This window comes from Ambystoma mexicanum, chromosome 6p (assembly GCF_040938575.1).
Source record: "Ambystoma mexicanum isolate Mex_15411 chromosome 6p, UKY_AmexF1_1, whole genome shotgun sequence".
NCBI classification, from domain to species: Eukaryota; Metazoa; Chordata; class Amphibia; order Caudata; family Ambystomatidae; genus Ambystoma; species Ambystoma mexicanum.
Window position 1 is genome coordinate 228,441,904 of NC_090935.1, and position 23,100 is coordinate 228,465,003.

Consider the following 23,100-nt stretch of genomic DNA (forward strand, 5'->3'; position numbering starts at 1 on the left):
CAAAACAACGGTTTCCAAGAGATAGAACAGTACGGACACCCCCATCCAGGAAGCCCCTACGGCCTCCCCATGGGACAATACCAGCAACCAGACAATGTAGTACAAAGGAGTAACGCACAACTACACGGACATCAATACCGAACACAAACCAGCCCACAGAATAATGACAATGTGCACTACACGCCTGGTAATACTTTCGCCACAGGAGCTAATGGGGCACCAGCCCCCGCACCTTACAGTGGAGTGTCAGTAGTTTCGGGGAACATTTTCGATCAAGGGGGGGCAATGAGACACCCCGCATAGGACAGCCCACAGAGAGCACTTGCGTGTCCAGTACTGTCTACGACCCACAATGCATCAGAGGAACCATTGATAGGAGCGCAGATAGGAGACAAGCAATTCATATTCATGGTGGATTCGGGAGCGGAGAAATCATGCATTAGAGAGGGCCGGTTCCCGTTATCTAATAGAACGTTAGAGACGCAGGGGTTCTCTGGGGCTGTAATTGAAGTTCCTTACACAGAGGTATTGGATGTGACAGTGGGGGGTAAAACAGTGAAAGCACCCTTACTGTACTATGAAAACTCTCCCATCAACTTACTGGGGAGAGATCTCTTGAGCAAACTAAACATGACCATATCATTCACAGGGAGCGGCATCGTATGTTCAACGCCAGGCATATGCCCCCTCCGTATATTAGCAGTAATACACGGCCACACAATAATAAAAGAGATCAGAGGGGTACCAAGAAATGAGGAGATGTTTGTTGAAGGCATGAGAACATTGGCTCTCATAGTACCAGAACTAAAAAGGGTGGAGTGGAGAATACCAGCAGAATTCCTTTTTCGTCCCATAGCAAGCCCTGACACTGCTCTTGGGGAAGTACTATCGTTGGATTTGCATGCAATACATGTATCAGCAAACAGAATATGTGTGATTGGTATTGACATGGAAGGGTGTGAGTGGCGGACAGTATTGTGTACAAATGCAAATATCCCGCTAAGAGAGCTCTCGGACGAGGAGCTATTTTCTGACACTGAGGGAGATGGTGAAGTAGTGATGGAACTGGCAATGCCCTGCGACATTGTAGTTACAGCCAGACAAACTAAAGTTGAACTAATGGCGGTAGTAGGAGCACCGCATACATTCCTTGATGAAGACATGAGTTCAGTACCCGCTAACTTATGGACTAATGGCCCCCACGATGTAGGGTTGCTACATGAAGTTCAGCCTGTGGTGATAAAAGTAAAACAAGGAGCAATACTACCCCGGGTGAAACAATATCCACTGTCGCGAGAAGCAGAAGAAGGGATCAGAGAGACAATAGAAGCACTGCTAGCACAGGGTATAATAGTGCCCTCAAACTCCCCATGCAACACATGCATTTACCCAATCAAAAAAGCAAAGGGGGGTTCATGGAGGATGATACAAGATTTACGCCCATTGAACGATGTGGTAATGAAGGAGTTCCCTTTAGTCCCGAACCCGGCGACAATACTGTGCAACATTCCAAAAATAGCATCACACTTCACAGTAATTGACTTAAAAAATGCATTCTTTTCGATTCCCTTGGCAGAAGAGAGCAGATACTTGACAGCATTTACATTGGGAGGAAGGAGGTTCGAACACTGCAGACTATCACAAGGATATTGCGAGAGCCCAAGCATATTTAACAGGGTACTACACGAAGATCTGGGGAATTTGTCTGTAGAAAGCACAGTGATTCAGTACGTTGATGACTTATTGGTTTGTGCACAGGCTGAGGAAGAATGCAGACAGGACTCGATAACACTCTTGACATTATTGGCAAATAAGGGGTACAAGGTGGACAAGGGGAAGTTACAATACTGTCTGACGGAAGTCCTATACTTGGGTCAGTTGATATCAAAGGATGGCAAGCGAATCATACCAGACAGGGCACAGGCGATTAGAACAATTGGGGAGCCCAAAACAGTAAAAGAGATGCAGAAATTTCTGGGTATGTGTAACTATTGCCGAGCATGGATATTGGACTATGCGGCGTACACAAGGCCCCTGCTACAGGCACTGAAAGAAGCACAACAAGAACACAAACGCATAGAATGGACAGAGGTGATGAACACAGCATTTAACTCACTAAAAGAGCTGATATCAAGCGCTCCAGTACTAGCAAACCCAGATTATGGGCGCGAATTCTTCTTATTTTCACACTGCAAAGGAACATTGATGACAGCAGTACTGACACAGAAAACATCCTTAGGGCACAAACCACTAGCTTACTACAGCGGCACCCTAGACGCAGTAATGCAAGGTCATTTCGCCTGCGAGCAATCCCTAGCTGCAGCCGCGTTCGCAATTGAAAAAAGTGCCACGATAGTGATGGGCTGCCCGGTGACACTGTTTGTGGAACACTCACTTTTTGCAATATTAGAGCGAACAAAGAGCACATTGACAACACAACGCGCCACAGCATATGAGATAATACTGTCCAGCGCTAACATCCATATAGTAAGATGTAAAACAGTGAACCCAGCCACATTCATCACAGAGGCATGCACCATAGAGGACATGCAAAACCACAACTGCGCCACGTACACAGGTGACGAAAGTAAGGATCCAGTGATTTTTGAAAATGCCCTGACCGAGGGTGAGATGTATTTTGTGGACGGGTCAGCATCAATAGACATGGAGACAGGAGAAAAGCATGTGGGTATGGCAGTGGTACGATTAGAGGAAGATGAATATGAGATACTAGTACAACACCGCCTCCCATCACACTATTCAGCGCAAGCAGCAGAACTAATAGCGCTAATAGAAGCATTGCATGCCGCCAAGGGGTGCGCAGTGACCATATATACAGACTCAGCATACATGACAACAACAGTTCACGGTGGGTTGGCCCGGTGGGGGCGGAGAGGGTTCCGACGAGCAGACGGAACGCCAGTCCAGCATGCAGAATTATTGAAAGAACTGATTGAGGCCCTGCAAGACCCCACGGCAGTGGCCATTGTAAAATGTCAAGCCCATACCACAAATACAGATTTTGTATCTTTGGGGAACGCGGCAGCAGACGCCGCTGCCAAAGCAGCTTCATATCTACAAAAAAGTGAAATAGGAGAGTACATATTGCACCACACAGCAAGCCAAGAGGTCCCCACAGGATACAACATGATGTCCACACAGGAGATAATAGAGCTGCAAGAGGGAGCTAGTGCAGAGGAAAAATTGCTGTGGACTAAGAGAGGATGCAGCAAATCACCGACTGATTTATTGTGGCGACAAGAGAGTTCAGGAAAAGTGGTAATGCCAATCACGCTGTTAGAAATAGCATTTCAACAACTACACTTTCCTGCACACAACACAAAGAAACACATAATGGCAGAGATACAAGAAGATTGGTTTACACCTTGCCTCCAGGAACACGTCACAAGGTTAGCTCTAGAATGCACGACATGTCAAATTTACAACTCAGGTATGACATTGCGTACACTAAGGGGTACGATACCAAAACCAAGTGGCCCATTCAGAGAGCTCCACATTGATTATGTAGACATGGGAGAAAGGTGTAACGGGGCTCGATACATGATTGTGGTTGTATGTCCATTTTCGAGGTGGGTGGAGGCAGGCCCTTGTGCCCGCCCTGACGCGAAGGGCGCCGCGAAGTTCCTAGTGCGGGAAGTGTTTCCGCGCTGGGGAATTTGCGACGTTATTCGCTCAGATAACGGGACGCATTTTGTTAATGAACTCTTTAAAGAAGTGACCACATTATTGGGAATAAAGCACAAATTATGTTCGATTTATCATCCTCAAAGTAATGGCGTCGTAGAAAAGATAAACGGCCTGTTAAAAAGCAGATTATCAAAACTTTGTTTTTCCCTTAAAAAGACTTGGATGTACTGCCTGCCTTTGGCCTTGTTTGAGCTACGAAACCAGCCAAGTAAGGATCACCATTTGTCCCCGCACGAGATCGTCACGGGAAGAAGAATGCACACAGCGCATTCGCCTCTCCGTGAGCGTTCTGATGCACACAGAAGCGCAGCTATATTGGGGGAGGAGTTCACAGAATACCTGCGAAAATTGACACGGGCAGCGCGCGTAATTTCAAAGCAACTAGCCCCCCCCTCGACAAGAGAGGAGGGGAACGCGACTGAACCAAACGGTTTGCCTGAAAAACCACTACAGCTAATGCCTGGTGACCTTATATATGTTAGAAGTTTTGTGCGGAGGTGGAACACACCACGCTTCCATGGCCCCTATGAGGTAGTGTTTTGCACGCCTACAGCAGTAAAGGTTAAGGGCCTGCGATATTGGGTGCATTTGACAGATGTACGTAAAGCTTACAGCGCTGCGGAGATTGAGGTGCAGGATGAGGCACAGGCAACAGCGGACGATGAGGTTGTGCGGAATGAATGATTGGAATTTTGTGTGCTTCATGAGATGAACAGCGAACACAATTAGCGCGCAACAAATGTCCTGGACTAAAACATGTACACATGTATATGTAAATTTTCTTTTTTTTTACAATTTTTGAAAGTTTTGCGTGGGGTTCTTTTTTCCCTTCCTGTGCTCTTTAAGATGTTTTTTATTATTGTTGTTTTTAAAATGTCATGTTTTTTATTATTTATATATATATAGTAAGGTACGAATAATATTGACTGAAAGCTACCTTGTCTGTCAACAAACCCCCGTCCTCACCCAACCTTATATGATATCACCGAAACGTTACAATGTGGAAATGATTACATGTTTGTACTTAATGAACTTTTGTGTCTCAAACAGGATTTTATCATGGCATCGAATGGGCAGCCTGCAACTAATAGATATGTTAGATTTAGAGAAATGTTAATGGCTAGATTAACATATTCATTTGAATGTGGTTTATCAATGTGTGCTATCGTGTTCTTCATCTCAATGTTTTGTCTGGTGTTACACTGGATTATAGCGTTCATCTCTACCGAGATGAACGAGGGGGGAGGGGGGAACAACACCACCCTTGCTCCTGGAACGAAAACAATTCCGACTGTAGGTATCAAAGAAGGTGATTTCTTGATCTGGGATGGATCACACTTTGTGTGGGGATACTATACTACACCACCCACTGCTGTCCTCTCACAATGGAGAACCAAAAATGTAGATAATGACACAATGTCCCAACCTGGAACATACAACAACCACACGATCCCTCCCGCCCCAGTTTCAAACAACGATCTCTTGTTTATTAAGGAGGATGGAAAAGTGATTATGATGACAGAACACAAGTCCCTATATGAAGAATTAGAAAAGGGGGGTGGGAGGGAGGAAGGGGGGCCTGGTTCTTCACCTCCTATAGCGAGAAGGTACAGAAGAAGGGAGAAAAGTAGGCGGAGAAGAGAGACTGGTGGAAAAGGGTATGATGAGTATTATGGGCTAGGGTTAGACAAAATGGAAGACCCACGACACCCTCACCAAGCAAATAAATGGTATGCAGATATGAGCACAACAGCTAAACAAACAACCAATGAGAGCTGTTATGTCTGCTCACTTATCCCCCATGCATCAGGCACACCTAAAGTATTGTTGCCACGAGAATTGCCCATTGTGGATGCCCAATGTCTCCTTCATCTCACGCTGTGTAGAATAAAGAACACTTTCCAAGCACACGATGTCTCTTTCAGAATGGTGCAGAACAACAAAACGTGCTATTCGCAAGCGTCTGGAGTGATCTGCCTCAAAGAACCTTTCTTTGCAATACAAGGGACACTGTTTTCCGAAAACAAATGGAAAGACGAAGAAGTGCTGTGCAAGGCAGAAGCACTGAAGGGTGTCCAACCGGAAAAGTTGCGGTGGATGGAAAGAACGTGCTTGCCAATATGGAAGGAACACATCCCTAAATTAACATGGGTAACAGCGATGGAAAAACCCTTTAAGCTACAAAGTGAAATACAAAACGAACTATGTTTCAAGGGAGAAGGAAAAATGGCAATAGGAACGAACAAGAACTGTAACAAAACTCTCACCATCCCAGATATGAAAAAAGGAACAGCAGCACTAATGGACACCTACTGGGTATGCGGGAACAAGGCGTACCTGCACCTTCCCCAATCATGGAGTGGTAGCTGCTCAATGGCCACTTTGCATTCAACACTAATGGTGATTCCCGAAAGCCATATTGACAGAAGTAACACGATGAACGGAGGCTTGAACCAGAATGCAGCGTCCCCAACTACACAAGCGCACCTTTATGTCCTGTCCTCCGGAGGGAAAGGAGAGGAGCTCTCAAGGAACAGGCGAGCCTCGAACTACATATCACAAGCATCATCTGATTTATTGGCACAGATCCCAGACAAGTATCGCCTGTTCAGCTCCGTGGAAACATTCTTTGCTTCACTAGTATCAAGTGTCCAAGCAAGAGCAAATGCAAAATGGCTCCAGATCACACGGTGGGAACTGATCCAGTTGGCCAATGACACTGAAGAAGGGTTTAACATAATAAAGGTGGAACTACGAGCTCTGCGATTAATGACCATGCAAAACAGGTATGTTCTAGACCTGTTAACAGCAATCGATGGAGGTGTTTGCCGAAAAATAGGAAGTGCATGCTGCACGTTCGTACCTTCCGAAGACGCAGAAAATGGGTCCCTGTCCCACGTTATTGAAGCAGTACATAACCTGGGCGAGAAGATGAAAATGGAAGGTGGAGCTGAGGATAGCTCGTGGTTCGACAATATCTTCTCTTGGGTTCCCTCATGGCTTGGAGTGACAATAAAGTTCCTGATACCAATAGTGGTGATCATCCTTGTGATGTTCTGCCTGTGCCAGGTGGGCCTCCGATGTTGTGCTAATGCAGTCCCAAACGGTGCAATGATGATGGTGACAATGGGCAACTCCGGTGGTACAATTAAAGCAACACAAGAAGTACATGTGCAGACAGGAACAGACAACACCCCCAGGTACCAGTTAGTGCCTATGTGCCGTGACAAGTACATAGTAGATAAGCTATGGCACACCACGATTAAAGAACCACGAGACGTAGAACTGGAATGGTATGAGGAGGTTTGGGTAGATCTGGAAGAGACCGGCGACTGTATATATTTGACATGTACACCAGACGAGTATGCTAGGAGAGGTGAGAGCTTAAGGGGGGTGTGCAGAGCATGGATGCCTATAAAAGGAACCCCTGCATGGGATGGTGCAGTGTTAGAGGAACAAGAATGTAGAAGATTAGAAGAGCTAAAGAAATTCGTTACTTTAAGTAACGAAAGGGGGGAAATGTAGGGGAGGAATGGCCACGAGGCCCTCCTCACCTACAGCTCCCTCCCCAGGTGAGGACCATGGCTCGGTGGGAGCACCCTCATGCCACCCGGGCCCAGGTGGAGGGGGGTTCACCCGCCGACGACATTGCCCACACGCACCCTGTCTTTGCATTTACCGAAACTTAAGTCAGGCCTAGACGCCATCTTGCACAGCAAACATGGTGTGAGTTCAGCACACTGTAACGAGGCCCCCACCTTTGGAGGGCCTCTCATGCATCTCTGCCGCCTCAGCAGCCCTGGCAGATCCGCTGCGAGCGCGTTCCCATGAGAAAGTCGGAGATGAGCTAAACCCGAGATGCCAACACGGCAACATTATATTAGTAACAATGTGATATTGCACCCCGTATGACCCGGACCGCAAGGCCGGGGCAACGGGGAAAAAAGCTGAAGCATCACTATCTGAAGAAGGTAGAAAATAGTTCAAGTATTGGTATTAATGAACTACCTCTGTTTAAAATGTGAACGAACCATAAAAATGTAACGTTATATGATATCCCTCCAGGTCTGGACTAATGCTGCTATAACCACGGAGAAAGATGTTGACCAAACGTGTAACCTCTATTTGTAGAAGTGTTTTTCAATAGTATGTAGAAACTTGAACTCATATATGTTTTGAATCACCCAAAGCGGCGAGCATCAATCTCTGTAGGCCATAACCTAGATATCCCTCGTATAACGTCTAATGTACATACAATACGCACACAATGTAGTGAACATAATGTTAGGTAATGAAAAGGTACTGGAACCGACTGTATTAAAGAAATGTGTAACGAACATGAAAAATATATATATATATGTGTGTCTGAATAACGTTAAAATAAGGCAGAACAGTATAAAACTTCTGCATTCACTGATCAGCAACGCACGAGGAAAATACCTTTGTGAGTATATGCAAGGTCATTCCCTCTCCCACCCCACCAAGCCTGCCAGATAAAAAAGCTAAGACTTGTGCTGCGCTCCCTCACCTCCCCCAACCAAGCTGGCGTTACTTCAGAGAGTTAGAGGCCCCGGCGCCGCAACCAAGGCCACAGCCCGCCACCTATGTTATTTACAGCACGGTAATAAACCCACGGATGAACCCACTGATCTACCAGCACCTTCTCATAAATCCCCACGAACCCCCCCCCCCAAGAATCCTGACCCCGTGTAAGGACGACCCCCATCAGTGGGACAAGACACAAAGACCCATCTATATAATAACCTCTAACGCAGCAGACAGACATGTATCACTCGGCCCAGGTTCCAGAGCCCCGTCCCGTGACCTAAAATACCGGTCAATAAGACACAGGTAAATCTCACCCCAACCGACAACCACCAGACCTCTCACGAGGTGCATTCCTCATGTGTTGTGTTTATTTTATAAGATAAGCCGGTGAAGCGATTTATTAATGAACGTAAATGTCATCTTTTGAATAACTGTAGTGTGCATGGCCTAGGGCAAATGAGACAGGAAAGGTATTCGTCATTGTCACAGGCTGCCCCAGCACATCAACACCGCACGGATGACCTCAAGCCGGCCTGCCAGGCCCAACCCAACCCACGAGGCTGACCAGTGACGTCGTCCCGCCAAGACCAACCCCGCGGCAGCAACACCTATAGTTAGTCGACACCACCCAATCCCAATTGACTTGTGCCCCCTATAGTGTTTAGGTGTTGATGACGTTTTTTGTATTAGAAATACGCCTGTCTTTGCTATTGTCAGGCAGAGCGCTCTCGTAGGTTGCAGAGTTCTTTGCATGCCTTATCCTTGGATAAAATCCCACTTACGCTCACCCGCACTCTGTCTTGGTCTTATTCCCACTACGGGAGAGTCCCTTATTGTCTCTCATTACGGGGAGGATCGTGCTGAATTAGGGGCGCTTCCCTTCACTATTTCAAGCATGAGGGCCATTGATGCTCGTAATATTGTTTTTTTTCAATTTCTAACATCAGACACTAGATTCTAGGCATAGGAAAAATACTATTTCTGGCAAGGCACACTTGCTACATGGATGGATGAATAGGTGGATGGATGGATGGATGGATGGATGGATGGATGGATGGATGGATGGATGGATGGATGGATGGATGGATAGGCAGATGGATGGATGGATGGATGGATGGATGGATGGATGGATGGATGGATGGATGGATGGATGGATGGATGGATGGGCAAATGAAGCACAGAAATATAATGTTTTCAATTTCTAACAGCAAGATACAGATACGGAACATAGAAAAACAACTAATACTGCACAAGGACACTGGATGGGTGGGCAGATATGAGCACAGACATATCATATAAGTGCCACTTAATATAAAATCCTGAAGTGGTCTAGGAACATCTTAAGTGTTGTTATATATGTTTTGCACATTTTTTAAAATGTGTTTTTATTGTGATATGGTTAAAAACAAACCTTTCACAAATTAGCAAGCTAATACAAAAAATATCACAGGTTTAAAATGACATGATCTTTTACATACTAATCTTCATAAAAACAGTCACTAAAAATACAGTGTAGAAGGTATGACCGCAAAATAGTTTTTAAAAAAAAGCTATTCAGTATTTCATCAATAAAAACAGAGCAATATAGCCATTGGGCACGCAACCAAGGATTATCAAAAGCATCAATTGAATACTTCTAAATGATGCACATGGAGCACGCAAGACTAGTGTCCTTTAAACAGAATGGCATCAGCCTGAACTGGCCTCGGAATCTTAATGCTGCAATTACAATTGGTGTAGGAGAACCAGCCAGAATCCGATGCCAGAATGTATCTATATCATACATTCTGAAGTCTCTTAAAAATCTTTCAAAAAAGAATTGCCGTTTTTCCCTTAAGTGCAGACACTGACCCCACTTTTTGTGATCCAGGAGTAAATCTTGGTAAAGTCTATACTTCCCAAGCGGCGCACAGGTGAGGTCCAATCCCAGTCCCAACTTTTTGAAAAACAGACCCTCGACCCAGCCATCCCCACTAATTACAGGCCTATTACCACAGTCCCATTTCTCCTTAAAATCATCGATAGAGTAGCCTACCTCCAAATCCAAAACTATCTTGAGACGAACCAACTACTAGGATCACGCCAATCTGGATTGAAACGGCCCTTATCGATCTTAAGACACAAATCGACGAGTTGAAGGACAAAGGTACAACAGCTATGCTCCTCCTCCTTGATTTATCAGCGGCCTTTGACCTGGTGGACCATGCAGTGTTATGCAACCACCTAGCGTCTGCTGCCCTTTTCTCATGTGAAGCTATAGCCTGGGTACAATCCTTCCTAGCCAACCGCACGATGAAAGTCTTCTCCCCCTCAGCCTCAGCGGACTCAATAGAAATCAGCTGTGGCATCCCACAAGGTTCATGTGTCTCCCCTACTATGTACAACATCTTCACTAAGCCACTCTTCGACAAACTGGACAGACTGGGGGTAACTTACACTAATTACGTGGACGACACGCAGATCCTCTTACCACTATCTGGCTACTTTGTTGAAGACACAGCTTTAGTAAATAAGATTTACCTCATCATTCAGGCATGGGTGGCCTCTCACGGCCTCTGCCTGAATGATGACAAAACAGAGATACTGATACTGGGTTCCGACTCTAACCTCAAAAAACGAAGCCCTAATTATCGTGACTTTAACATAGATGGTAATATAATCAAAGTGGCAACTGAGGTGAAAACACTAGGTGTCTACCTCGACGCCTCATTATCTCTCAAAAAACAAGTTAATTCCCTAGCCTCCTCCACAGCTTACACCTGCAAATTAATAAGGTTACCTTTCCAAAACGAATTGCATTACTTTAGCCAATGCCTTAGTCATGTCTAAATTGGACTATTGTAATGCCCTCTACGCAGGCGCTAGCAAAACTATCATAAATAAAATGCAAATACTTCAGAACAATTCTCTTAGAGCAGCTCTGGACATACCCCGCAGAGCCCACATATCCAACATTAGGAAAGACCATCACTGGTTAAAAATCAGTGACAGAGTCCTCCTCAAGACCCTATCCCTTACCTACAAAGGCCTGAACAATACTCAGCCCCCCTATATCTCGGCCAGACTGACTAAAAAATCCTCCACTCAATCCACTCCCTACTTGAAATACCTCGATTTATACTATCTAAAGCAGGTGGAGCGATCTTCCCGGTTAGAGCTGCCCGTGCCTGGAATGCACTCCCTACTGCACTGAGAGCCAACCTACCTTACACTAGATTTAGATGTAATGTGAAAAGATGGCTATGGTCTAATGATGACTTGCAAGAGACGCCTCTGCGCTAGCCTAGGATCGACCAGCATACTTATCTGACACATATTAGTAGTCTACCTCAGATAAGGGACCCGTACTTTGCTTCCTCGTATTCACTTGAACACTTTGCACATCTGTATTCATGCTATTTCTTCAATATTACATGTACGGCAATTTTTGAATATCTACTATGTTTGTAACCTAAGCCTAAGTATTCTTGCAACTGCTGCGCCCGGCTACCCTTGAGTTTGGAGTGCATTATCAAATAATAAACTAAACTATTGATAACTGATTTGGATTGGCAGCATATTATCTTGTGCTTATATACACAATTATTTTGTGCACTAAATCTAAACTACAAGGTAATGTCAGATTCCCACTGAGATAGATGAATTCACAGGGTATTTTGCATTTGCTCAGACTGATTTTATTGCTGTAGCACAAACCTTCACACTTTATTGTACACATTGGGCCTCATTACGAGGTTGGCAGTAGGTGTGCCTGTAGTACAGGCACAGCTTCTGCCGGTATTCATTTTTTTCCAGCAGCCAGAAAAGGGCAATTACCGGGTCATTATGACCTTGCCGGACCCGGTAATTGCCCTTTTCTGGGCGCTGGAAAAAAAGATTCCCCATTCCCATTTGAGCCCAGTAGGGCTCAATGGGGAGGATGGTAGCAGCGGTACCGTTAATAACGGTACCAATGCTACCATCATGTTCTGCTTGCGGGTGCCGGTACGGCCACCAGGTCAGACCTGGTGGCTGCAAGGGCACCCGCGAGTAGAACTCGTAGTATGGCGGTACGGTAGTAACGGTGCTGGTAGCGATACTGGCGCCATTGTTGCCTTAACGCCATACTTGTAATGAGTCCCAATGACATTGATTGTGCAGAATTCCTCCACATCATCAATGCCTGCGCAGGCAGCAAGAGCAGTTCCCACAGAATGGCGTGCTTGCTTTCAGCTGCTTCCTGCACCTGGAAAAACATGCACAATCCACTGCTCATGCGCTCACTGCAGAGATCCCTCGGGAATCCCTGCACGCATGCATGGAAGGGCACGAAAACAGGGGCAGATCCCAGAACCCAGAGATCTTCACCAAATACATGCAGTGAGCCCCTCATTTAGAATTTTGAATGTGCAAAAGGGCCGACGCGGTTGCATGGTCCTTTCTATGCAAAACGAAAGAGATGATGGCTGGAATATTTGGAATTTATCCTAACTTCTGGCATTGCTATGAGCAACCCTCCAAACCATTGTTCTTCAGCCTGCCAAGCCATTACAGAAGCGGAAAGACCGTGATTATGATGTATTCAAAACCTTCCAGTCATCACCTTTTGGTTTTGCTATTATCACCCTGAGTGGGACGGGTATGCCCAGAAGTGGGTCCCGTGCCTGATGGGACTAGAGATCCCTGCTACTCCTCACTGATGAGGCCCAGCAAGGCCAAAACATGTTTGCGGATGCTTGTGGTCTTGTGCAGAAGGGATATGACCTAGCAGTTTGTACTAAACAACCCCTTTTGAGGTGTGACCAAGCCAGATTTGCATGTAGTTTTTCCCCTTCTGTAATGGCTTGGCAGGCTGAAAGACGATGATCTGGAGGGTTGCCCAGAGCTGTGCCCGTGGTTATGATTTATTCTAAACCTTCCACCCATCAACTTTTGGTTTTGCATGCTCCTTTCTATTTCATTAAATGCGTGAGTCCTACTCTGTCAACCCTACATTACAAAGGGAGCGTTTCTTAATTTTCATTGGTCGTTACCCATGCAAATGAGGGACTCTCCTCCTCCTGTATGTATGCTCCAATTACAAAAGCATCCAGAAGACATGTCAAAAGTCTACCCAGGGGTGGTTACATTTAGTTATTCCCTTATCGCCTTATGAGAGTTAGCTGTCCAAATGTTTGGTCATTTCTATCCTACTCTCGCCTCACCTGGCCTCTCACATCTTTGCTCTTGATCAGATGCGTCACTCGATGGGGGCGCAGGGGGATATCGTCCTGGGTCCTCTGGTTGTAGCCCCGGATTGGAGCCCAGGGGCTCAAACCAAAAGGCTAGCTAGCCCCGAGTCCCGACAGTCCCTACATTAGCATAGCCCCGGACCTTATCCAGACCTAGCAGCACCGCTGTTCTTGACCTTTCTCCCACAGACCACGGTCCGGTTATCCCTGGCAGGGGTACGCCACACCGCTGCCTGCAAAGCCTTGGTGACGGGAGGCCATTAGTGTGGTGTATGAAAGCTTACTAACATAAGATAACATCCCAATGAAGTGTAATACTGTACAGGTATGCCACAGATTGCACTATTAATGCGCGATATCCCACACGGTGCTAATTTGCACAATGCACTATCAATCAGTGTTTGCACATGCATTAACCTGCGGCGGCTTACATAATACAGTCTTTATTCCCTTAAGGCACTGGCTAACAATTTATATTCCGCAGTGACAAAGACGTGTGAATATGTCCTTACCCGTGCGTCAGTTCCGGAATTCCTCTTTTCGCCAGTCTTCACAGACACTTTGTACAGCACTTTTGCAGGAGCGACAGGACCGGGCCAGGTATTAGATCTCTCAGGCCTGTTAGACGATACACTTCTGGCCCGCTTCTGTAAAGAAAAAGAAATGATCAAACTGTAAAAAGCGGGAAAACACAAAGCTATCAAACCTGATACTGTTGTAGTATGAACGTCCAAGATAACTCACCTTGCCCCACCCCCCACTCTCCTTTCTAAAGTCATTTCATAGTAAGTGCTCATTGCATGGAGGGGACGTCAATGTTAGCACTTAAGCTGTTTCATTCTGCGGTGTTCTCCTCTGTGCAGTTTTAAACATTTGCAAAATAGAGTGGAAAGCAAAGAGTAAAAACAGGCCGAATGGCTTGTGCGGCTCTTTTTTCTCCGCATTTTGCAAAAAGTGCGAAGACTGCTGGGCATATAGGCTGCGGAGACAGCTTGTACAATGGAGGAAATCCACCTGCTTTTAGCCACAGGAATCCATAGGCATCAATGGAATCCATAGGGATCAATTGGAATCCATTGGTCTAACGCCATCATAAGAATACATGCTGATGGTGAACCATGTGTTATTTGAAGGCGGAGCAGGAATGCAGAGCGTAAATGTACCATCCTTACCGTGCCCTTCTCTGCTTACAAATGAATTGAAAAGGCCAGATTCATGAACCTTTAGCGCAGTGCAAAGTGACTATGCACGGGTGCAAAGTGACTTTGCACGACCACCAAACACCCTCATTCACAGACCCATGCAAAGTATATTTCTGCAGTGCAAAGTGACTTTGCACCACTTTTGCACCAGTGCTAAGTCACTTTGCATTGCAAAAATACACTTTGCACCGCTCTGTGAATCAGGGTGTTTGTTGGCAATGCGAAGTCACTTTGCACCGTGCTAAAAGTTCCATGAATCAGGCCCAAAGTCTCCTGACTTGCAAAGTGAAGTGATAACTAAAGGCTTACACCTTGGTTTGACACGGGGTCCGAGGTGGTACTCTGATGAAAGAAATGTGCATATTTCCTATTAGGCTGCATTTCACATTAAATAAAGTGCACAGGACAAATCAGCCTTTGCCAAGAAAACACGTTTTCTTAAAACCTTGCTTGCTAAATACAAAAGTTATGCACCTTGGTCTTGAAACGAGTAAGAACACCTATCCTGTACAGCAAAGCCTCAATAGCAGTGCTATCCAATCACCTGCTTAGAGATTCTTCAGGTTACGTGCCTAGGTTTCTTGTCTCTCAACCACATGATCCGGTTTCTTTATCAAGTGGGGGCAGCACTTTACATTTTTTTATTTTATTATTTAAAAACACACAGGGCCTGATTCACGGAACATTTTCCTATGGGATAGCGCCGTTATAAGATGCTTCTGTGAATCAGACCCACAGAGTGCACGGAATCCACCCTGTGAAAAAAGTGGGAGGAGACCATCCACCCGCGTGGTCCCTCCAATTGAGCCCTGCTTTTGCTCCTCACTTTCACAGTTGAGGGTTTGCAAAATGGCCGCCATTGTTGGCCTGCGTTGGGCGGCCCTCCGTGTCTGCAGCCTGCCTGCTGATATGCTGCCTTGTCATGTTATGAGCTGGGTGCTGGTGTTGTGGAGCGATACGTGCCATTAGTTTGAGAATAAATGTCCATCCCAGCATAAGGGGGGTGAGGCTGTGTGCGTTTTCCCACAGTTGCATATCAGCAAGGTGTTGAAGTCATTCCTGGAACTTTCCTAATCTCGGACAGAGAATTCACAAGATTGCTCTATTTTTAAGCCCTGACACCAGAGTGTTAGGAAACGCTTAGAAATTGTGTTCAGCGGAGCGCGCGCATGCACTCGGCTCTCCCATATTAGAAGCGCTCCCCTAGGCTGCACTTGCCCTCGTTACATGTATTACTCACTGAAGTTACGTCAGCAGGCCCTAATGCCACGCAAGATGTGTAGATGTAGAATTAGATGACAAACATATGTTATAAAAAGTTTTAATATAAGCAAACAACATACACATGTATCACACATGAAGCGTACAATTAATGACTGCAACCTTAAACTCCAGCAATGTATTGCATTACTGGCCATGGCTGCTCATCACAGTCTACTGAGCATCTGGAAAACCTTGGACCATCGCTTCATTCACTCCACTAGCCCTCGGAATGCCACTGTAGCTCCCAGCTAACTGGATGCCTACTCATTGCCGACCATGGCTGCTCATCGCAGTCTACTGAGCATCGGAAAACCTTGGACTATCACTTCATTCACTCCACTAGCACTCGGAATGCCACTGTAGCTCCTAGCTAGCTGGATGCCTACTCATCGCCGGCCATGGCTGCTCATCACAGTCTACTGAGCATCTGGAAAACCTTGGACCATCGCTTCATTCACTCCACTAGCACTCGAATGCCACTGTAGCTCCCAGCTAGCTGGATGCCTACTCATCGCCGGCCATGGCTGCTCATCACAGTCTACTGAGCATCGGAAAATCTTGGACTATCGCTTCATTCATTCCACTAGCATTCGGAATGCCACTATAGCTCCCAGCTAGCTGGATGCCTACTCATCGCCGGCCATGGCTGCTCATCACAGTCTACTGAGCATCTGGAAAACCTTGGACCATCGCTTCATTCACTCCACTAGCACTCGGAATGCCACTGTAGCTTCCAGCTAGCTGGATGCCTACTAATTGCCGCCATGGCTGCTCATCACAGTCTACTGAGCATCCGGAAAACCTTGGACCATCGCTTCATTCACTCCACTAGCACTCGGAATGCCACTGTAGCTCCCAGGTAGCTGGATGCCTACTCATTGCCGGCCATGGCTGCTCATCACAGGCTACTGAGCATCGGAAAACCTTGGACTATCACTTCATTCATTCCACTAGCACTCGGAATGCCACTATAGCTCCCAGCTAGCTGGATGCTTACTCATTGCCGGCCATGGCTGCTCATCACAGTCTACTGAGCATCTGGAAAACCTTAGACCATCGCTTCATTCACTCCACTAGCACTCGGAATGCCACTGTAGCTCCCAGCTAGCTGGATGCCTACTCATTGCCGGCCATGGCTGCTCATCACAGTCTACTGAGCATCCGGAAAACCTTGGACCATCGCTTCATTCACTCAACTAGCACTCAGAACGCCACAGTAGCTCCCAGCTAGCTGGATGCCTACTCATTGCCGCCATGTCTGCTCATCACAGTCTACTGAGCATCTGGAAAACCTTGGACCATCGCTTCATTCATTCCACTAGCACTCGGAATGCCACTATAGCTCCCAGCTAGCTGGATGCCTACTCATTGCCGGCCATGGCTGCTCATCACAGTCTACTGAGCATCTGGAAAACCTTGGACCATCGCTTCATTCACTCCACTAGCACTCGGAAGGCCAGTGTAGCTCCCAGCTAGCTGGATGCCTACTCATTGCCGGCCATGGCTGCTCATCACAGTCTACTGAGCATCCGGAAAGCCTTGGACCATCGCTTCATTCACTCGACTAGCACTCAGAACGCCACTGTAGCTCCCAGCTAGCTGGATGCCTACTCATTGCCGCCATGGCTGCTCATCACAGTCTACTGAGCATCAGAAAACCTTGGACTATCGCTTCATTCACTCTACTAGCACTCGGAATGCCACTGTAGCTCCTAGCTAGCTGGATGCCTAATCATTGCCGGCCATGGCTGCTCATCACAGTCTACTGAGCATCTGGAAAACCTTGGACCAACGCTTCATTCACTCCACTAGCACTCGGAATGCCACTGTAGCTCCCAGCTAGCTGGATGCCTACTCATTGCCGGCCATGGCTGCTCATCACAGTCTACTGAGCATCGGAAAACCTTGGACTATCACTTCATTCATTCCACTAGCACTCGGAATGCCACTATAGCTCCCAGCTAGCTGGATGCTTACTCATTGCCGGCCATGGCTGCTCATCACAGTCTACTGAGCATCTGGAAAACCTTAGACCATCGCTTCATTCACTCCACTAGCACTCGGAATGCCACTGTAGCTCCCAGCTAGCTGGATGCCTACTCATTGCCGGCCATGGCTGCTCATCACAGTCTACTGAGCATCCGGAAAACCTTGGACCATCGCTTCATTCACTCAACTAGCACTCAGAACGCCACAGTAGCTCCCAGCTAGCTGGATGCCTACTCATTGCCGCCATGTCTGCTCATCACAGTCTACTGAGCATCGGAAAACCTTGGACTATCGCTTCATTCAATCCACTAGCACTCGGAATGCGACTGTAACTCCTAGCTAGCTGGATGCCTACTCATTGCCGGCCATGGCTGCTCATCACAGTCTACTGAGCATCTGGAAAACCTTGGACCATCGCTTCATTCACTCCACTAGCACTCGGAATGCCACTGTAGCTCCCAGCTAGCTGGATGCCTACTCATTGCCGCCATGGCTGTTCATCACAGTCTACTGAGCATCCGGAAAACCTTGGACCATCGCTTCATTCACTCCACTAGCACTCGGAATGCCACTGTAGCTCCCAGCTAGCTGGATGCCTACTCATTGCCGGCCATGGCTGATAATCACAGTCTACTGAGCATCGGAAAAGCTTGGACTATCGCTTCATTCACTCCACTAGCACTCAGAACCCCACTGTAGCTCCTAGCTAGCTGGATGCCTACTCATTGCCGGCCATGGCTGCTCATCACAGTCTACTGAGCATCCGGAAAAAACCTTGGATCATCGCTTCATTCACTCCACTAGCAATTGCAAAGCCACTGTAGCTCCCAGCTAGCTGGATGCCTACTCATTGCCGGCCATGGCTGCTCAATCGGAAATTCTTGGAACATCGCTTCATTCACTCCACTAGCAATTGGAATGCACTATAGCTCCTAGCTAGCTGGATGCCTACTCATTGCCGGCCATGGCTGCTCATCACAGTCTACTGAGCATCTGGAAAACCTTGGACCATCGCTTCATTCACTCCACTAGCACTCGGAATGCCACTGTAGCTCCCAGCTAGCTGGATGCCTACTCATTGCCGCCATGGCTGTTCATCACAGTCTACTGAGCATCCGGAAAACCTTGGACCATCGCTTCATTCACTCCACTAGCACTTGGAATGCCACTGTAGCTCCCAGCTAGCTGGATGCCTACTCATTGCCGGCCATGGCTGATCATCACAGTCTACTGAGCATCGGAAAACCTTGGACTATCGCTTCATTCACTCCACTAGCACTCGGAATGCCACTATAGCTCCTAGCTAGCTGGATGACTACTCATTGCCGGCCATGGCTGCTCATCACAGTCTACTGAGCATCTGGAAAACCTTGGACCATCGCTTCGTTCACTCCACTAGCACTCAGAATGCCCCTGTAGCTCCCAGCTAGCTGGATGCCTACTCATTGCCGGCCATGGCTGCTCATCACAGTCTACTGAGCATCTGGAAAACCTTGGACCATCGCTACATTCACTCGACTAGCACTCAGAACGCCACTGGAGCTCCCAGCTAGCTGGATGCCTACTCATTGACAGCCATGGCTGCTCATCACTGTCTACTGAGCATCCAGAAAACCTTGGACCATCGCTTCATTCACTCCACTAGCACTCAGAACCCCACTGTAGCTCCCAGCTAGCTGGATGCCTACTCATTGCCGGCAATGGCTGCTCATCACAGTCTACTGAGCATCCAGAAAACCTTGGACCATCGCTTCATTCACTCCACTAGCACTCGGAACACCACTGTAGCTCCGAGCTAGCTGGATACCTACTCATTGCCGCCATGGCTGCTCATCACAGTCTACTGAGCATCCGGAAAACCTTGGACCATCGCTTCATTAACTCCACTAGCACTCGGAACACCACTGTAGCTCCTAGCTACCTGGATGCCCCCTCATTGCCGGCCATGGCTGCTCATCAAAGTCTACTGAGCATCCGGAAAACCTTGGACCATCACCTCATTCACTCCACTAGCACTCGGAACGCCACTGTAGCTCCCAGCTAGCTGGATGCCTACTCATTGCCGGCCATGGCTGCTCATCACAGTCTACTGGACATCCGAAAAAACCCTGGACTATTGCTTCATTCACTCCACTAGCACTCAGAACGCCACTGTAGCTCCCAGCTAGCTGGATGCCTACTCACTGCCGGCCATGGCTGCTCATCACAGTCTACTGGGCATCCGGAAAACCTTGGACTATCGCTTCATTCACTCCACTAGCACTCAGAACGCCACTGTAGCTCCCAGCTAGCTGGATGCCTACTCATTGCCGGCCATGGCTGCTCATCACAGTCTACTGAGCATCCGGAAAACCTTGGACTATCACTTCATTCACTCCACTAGCACTCGGAACGCCACTGTAGCTCCCAGCTACCTGGATGCCCCCTCACTGCCGGCCATGGCTACTCATCACAGTCTACTGGGCATCCGGAAAACCTTGGACTATCGCTTCATTCACTCCACTAGCACTCAGAACGCCACTATAGCTCCCAGCTAGCTGGATGCCTACTCATTGCCGGCCATGGCTGCTCATCACAGTCTACTGAGCATCCGGAAAACCTTGGACTATCGCTTCATTCACTCCACTAGCACTCAAAACGCCACTGTAGCTCCTAGCTAGCTGGATGCCTACTCATTGCTGGCCATGGCTGCTCATCACAGTCTACTGAGCATCCGGAAAAAACCTTGGACCATCGCTTCATTCACTCCACTAGCAATTGGAACACCACTGTAGCTCCCAGCTAGCTGGATGCCTACTCATTGCCGGCCATGGCTGCTCAATCGGAAATTCTTGGAACATCGCTTCATTCACTCCACTAGCAATCGGAATGCCACTATAGCTCCTAGCTAGCTGGATGCCTACTAATTGCCGGCCATGGCTGATCATCACAGTCTACTGAGCATCGGAAAACCTTGGACCATCGCTTCATTCACGCCAATAGCACTCGGAATGCCACTGTAGCTACCAGCTAGCTGGATGCCTATTCATTGCCGGCCATGGCTGCTCATCACAGTCTACTGAGCATCGGAAAACCTTGGACCATCGCTTCATTCACTCCACTAGCAATTGGAACGCCACTGTAGCTCCCAGCTAGCTGGATGCCTACTCATTGCCGGCCATGGCTGCTCATCACAGTCTACTAAGCATCTGGAAAACCTTGGACCATCGCTTCATTCACTCCACTAGCACTCGGAATGCCACTGTAGCTCCAAGCTAGCTGGATGCCTACTCATTGCCGGCCATGGCTGCTCATCACAGTCTACTGAGCATCGGAAAACCTTGGACTATTGCTTCATTCACTCCACTAGCACTCGGAATGCCACTATAGCTCCTAGCTAGCTGGATGCCTACTGATTGCCGGCCATGGCTGTTCATCACAGTCTACTGAGCATCCGGAAAACCTTGGACCATCGCTTCATTCACTCCACTAGCACTCGGAATGCCACTGTAGCTCCCAGCTAGCTGGATGCCTACTCATTGCCGGCCATGGCTGCTCATCACAGTCTACTGAGCATCGGAAAACCTTGGACTATCGCTTCATTCACTCCACTAGCACTCGGAATGCCACTATAGCTCCTAGCTAGCTGGATGACTACTCATTGCCGGCCATGGCTGCTCATCACAGTCTACTGAGCATCTGGAAAACCTTGGACCATCGCTTCGTTCACTCCACTAGCACTCAGAATGCCACTGTAGCTCCCAGCTAGCTGGATGCCTACTCATTGCCGGCCATGGCTGCTCATCACAGTCTACTGATCATCTGGAAAACCTTAGACGATCGCTACATTCACTCGACTAGCACTCAGAACGCCACTGGAGCTCCCAGCTAGCTGGATGCCTACTCATTGACAGCCATGGCTGCTCATCACTGTCTACTGAGCATCCAGAAAACCTTGGACCATCGCTTCATTCACTCCACTAGCAATTGGAACACCACTGTAGCTCCCAGCTAGCTGGATGCCTACTCATTGCCGGCAATGGCTGCTCATCACAGTCTACTGAGCATCCAGAAAACCTTGGACCATCGCTTCATTCACTCCACTAGCACTCGGAACACCACTGTAGCTCCGAGCTAGCTGGATACCTACTCATTGCCGCCATGGCTGCTCATCACAGTCTACTGAGCATCCGGAAAACCTTGGACCATCGCTTCATTAACTCCACTAGCAGTCGGAACACCACTGTAGCTCCTAGCTACCTGGATGCCCCCTCATTGCCGCCATGGCTGCTCATCACAGTCTACTGAGCATCCGGAAAACCTTGGACCATTGCTTCATTCACTCCACTAGCACTCGGAACGCCACTGTAGCTCCTAGCTACCTGGATGCCCCCTCATTGCCGGCCATGGCTGCTCATCACAGTCTACTGAGCATCCGGAAAAACCTTGGACTATCGCTTCATTCACTCCACTAGCACTCAGAACCCCACTGTAGCTCCCAGCTAGCTGGATGCCTACTCATTGCCGGCCATGGCTGCTCATCACAGTCTACTGAGCATACAGAAAACCTTGGACCATCGCTTCATTCACTCCACTAGCACTCGGAACACCACTGTAGCTCCGAGCTAGCTGGATGCCTACTCATTGCCGCCATGGCTGCTCATCACAGTCTACTGAGCATCCGGAAAACCTTGGACCATCGCTTCATTCACTCCACTAGCACTCGGAACGCCACTGTAGCTCCTAGCTACCTGGATGCCCCCTCATTGCCGGCCATGGCTGCTCATCACAGTCTATTGAGTTCCGGAAAACCTTGGACCATCACTTCATTCACTCCACTAGCACTCGGAACGCCACTGTAGCTCCCAGCTAGCTGGATGCCTACTCATTGCCGGCCATGGCTGCTCATCACAGTCTACTGGACATCCGGAAAACCCTGGACTATCGCTTCATTCACTCCACTAGCACTCGGAACGCCACTGTAGCTCCCAGCTAGCTGGATGCCTACTCACTGCCGGCCATGGCTGCTCATCACAGTCTACTGGGCATCCGGAAAACCTTGGACTATCCCTTCATTCACTTCACTAGCACTCAGAACGCCACTGTAGCTCCCAGCTAGCTGGATGCCTACTCATTGCCGGCCATGGCTGCTCATCACAGTCTACTGAGCATCCAGAAAACCTTGGACTATCACTTGATTC

At 47.8% G+C, this 23,100-nt stretch overlaps 1 protein-coding gene across 2 annotated transcripts in view; it reads right to left on the bottom strand.

Annotated features, from left to right (window-relative positions):
* The window catches only part of LOXHD1 (lipoxygenase homology PLAT domains 1), a 1,234,736-nt gene that overhangs the window by 1,133,372 nt on the left and 78,264 nt on the right, over nt 1-23,100 (bottom strand). For both annotated transcript variants that reach the window (XM_069626921.1, XM_069626920.1), the window contains one exon: nt 13,979-14,113. In XM_069626921.1, coding sequence (XP_069483022.1) covers nt 13,979-14,113 — 135 coding nt within the window. The remainder of the gene's footprint in view (nt 1-13,978; nt 14,114-23,100) is intronic.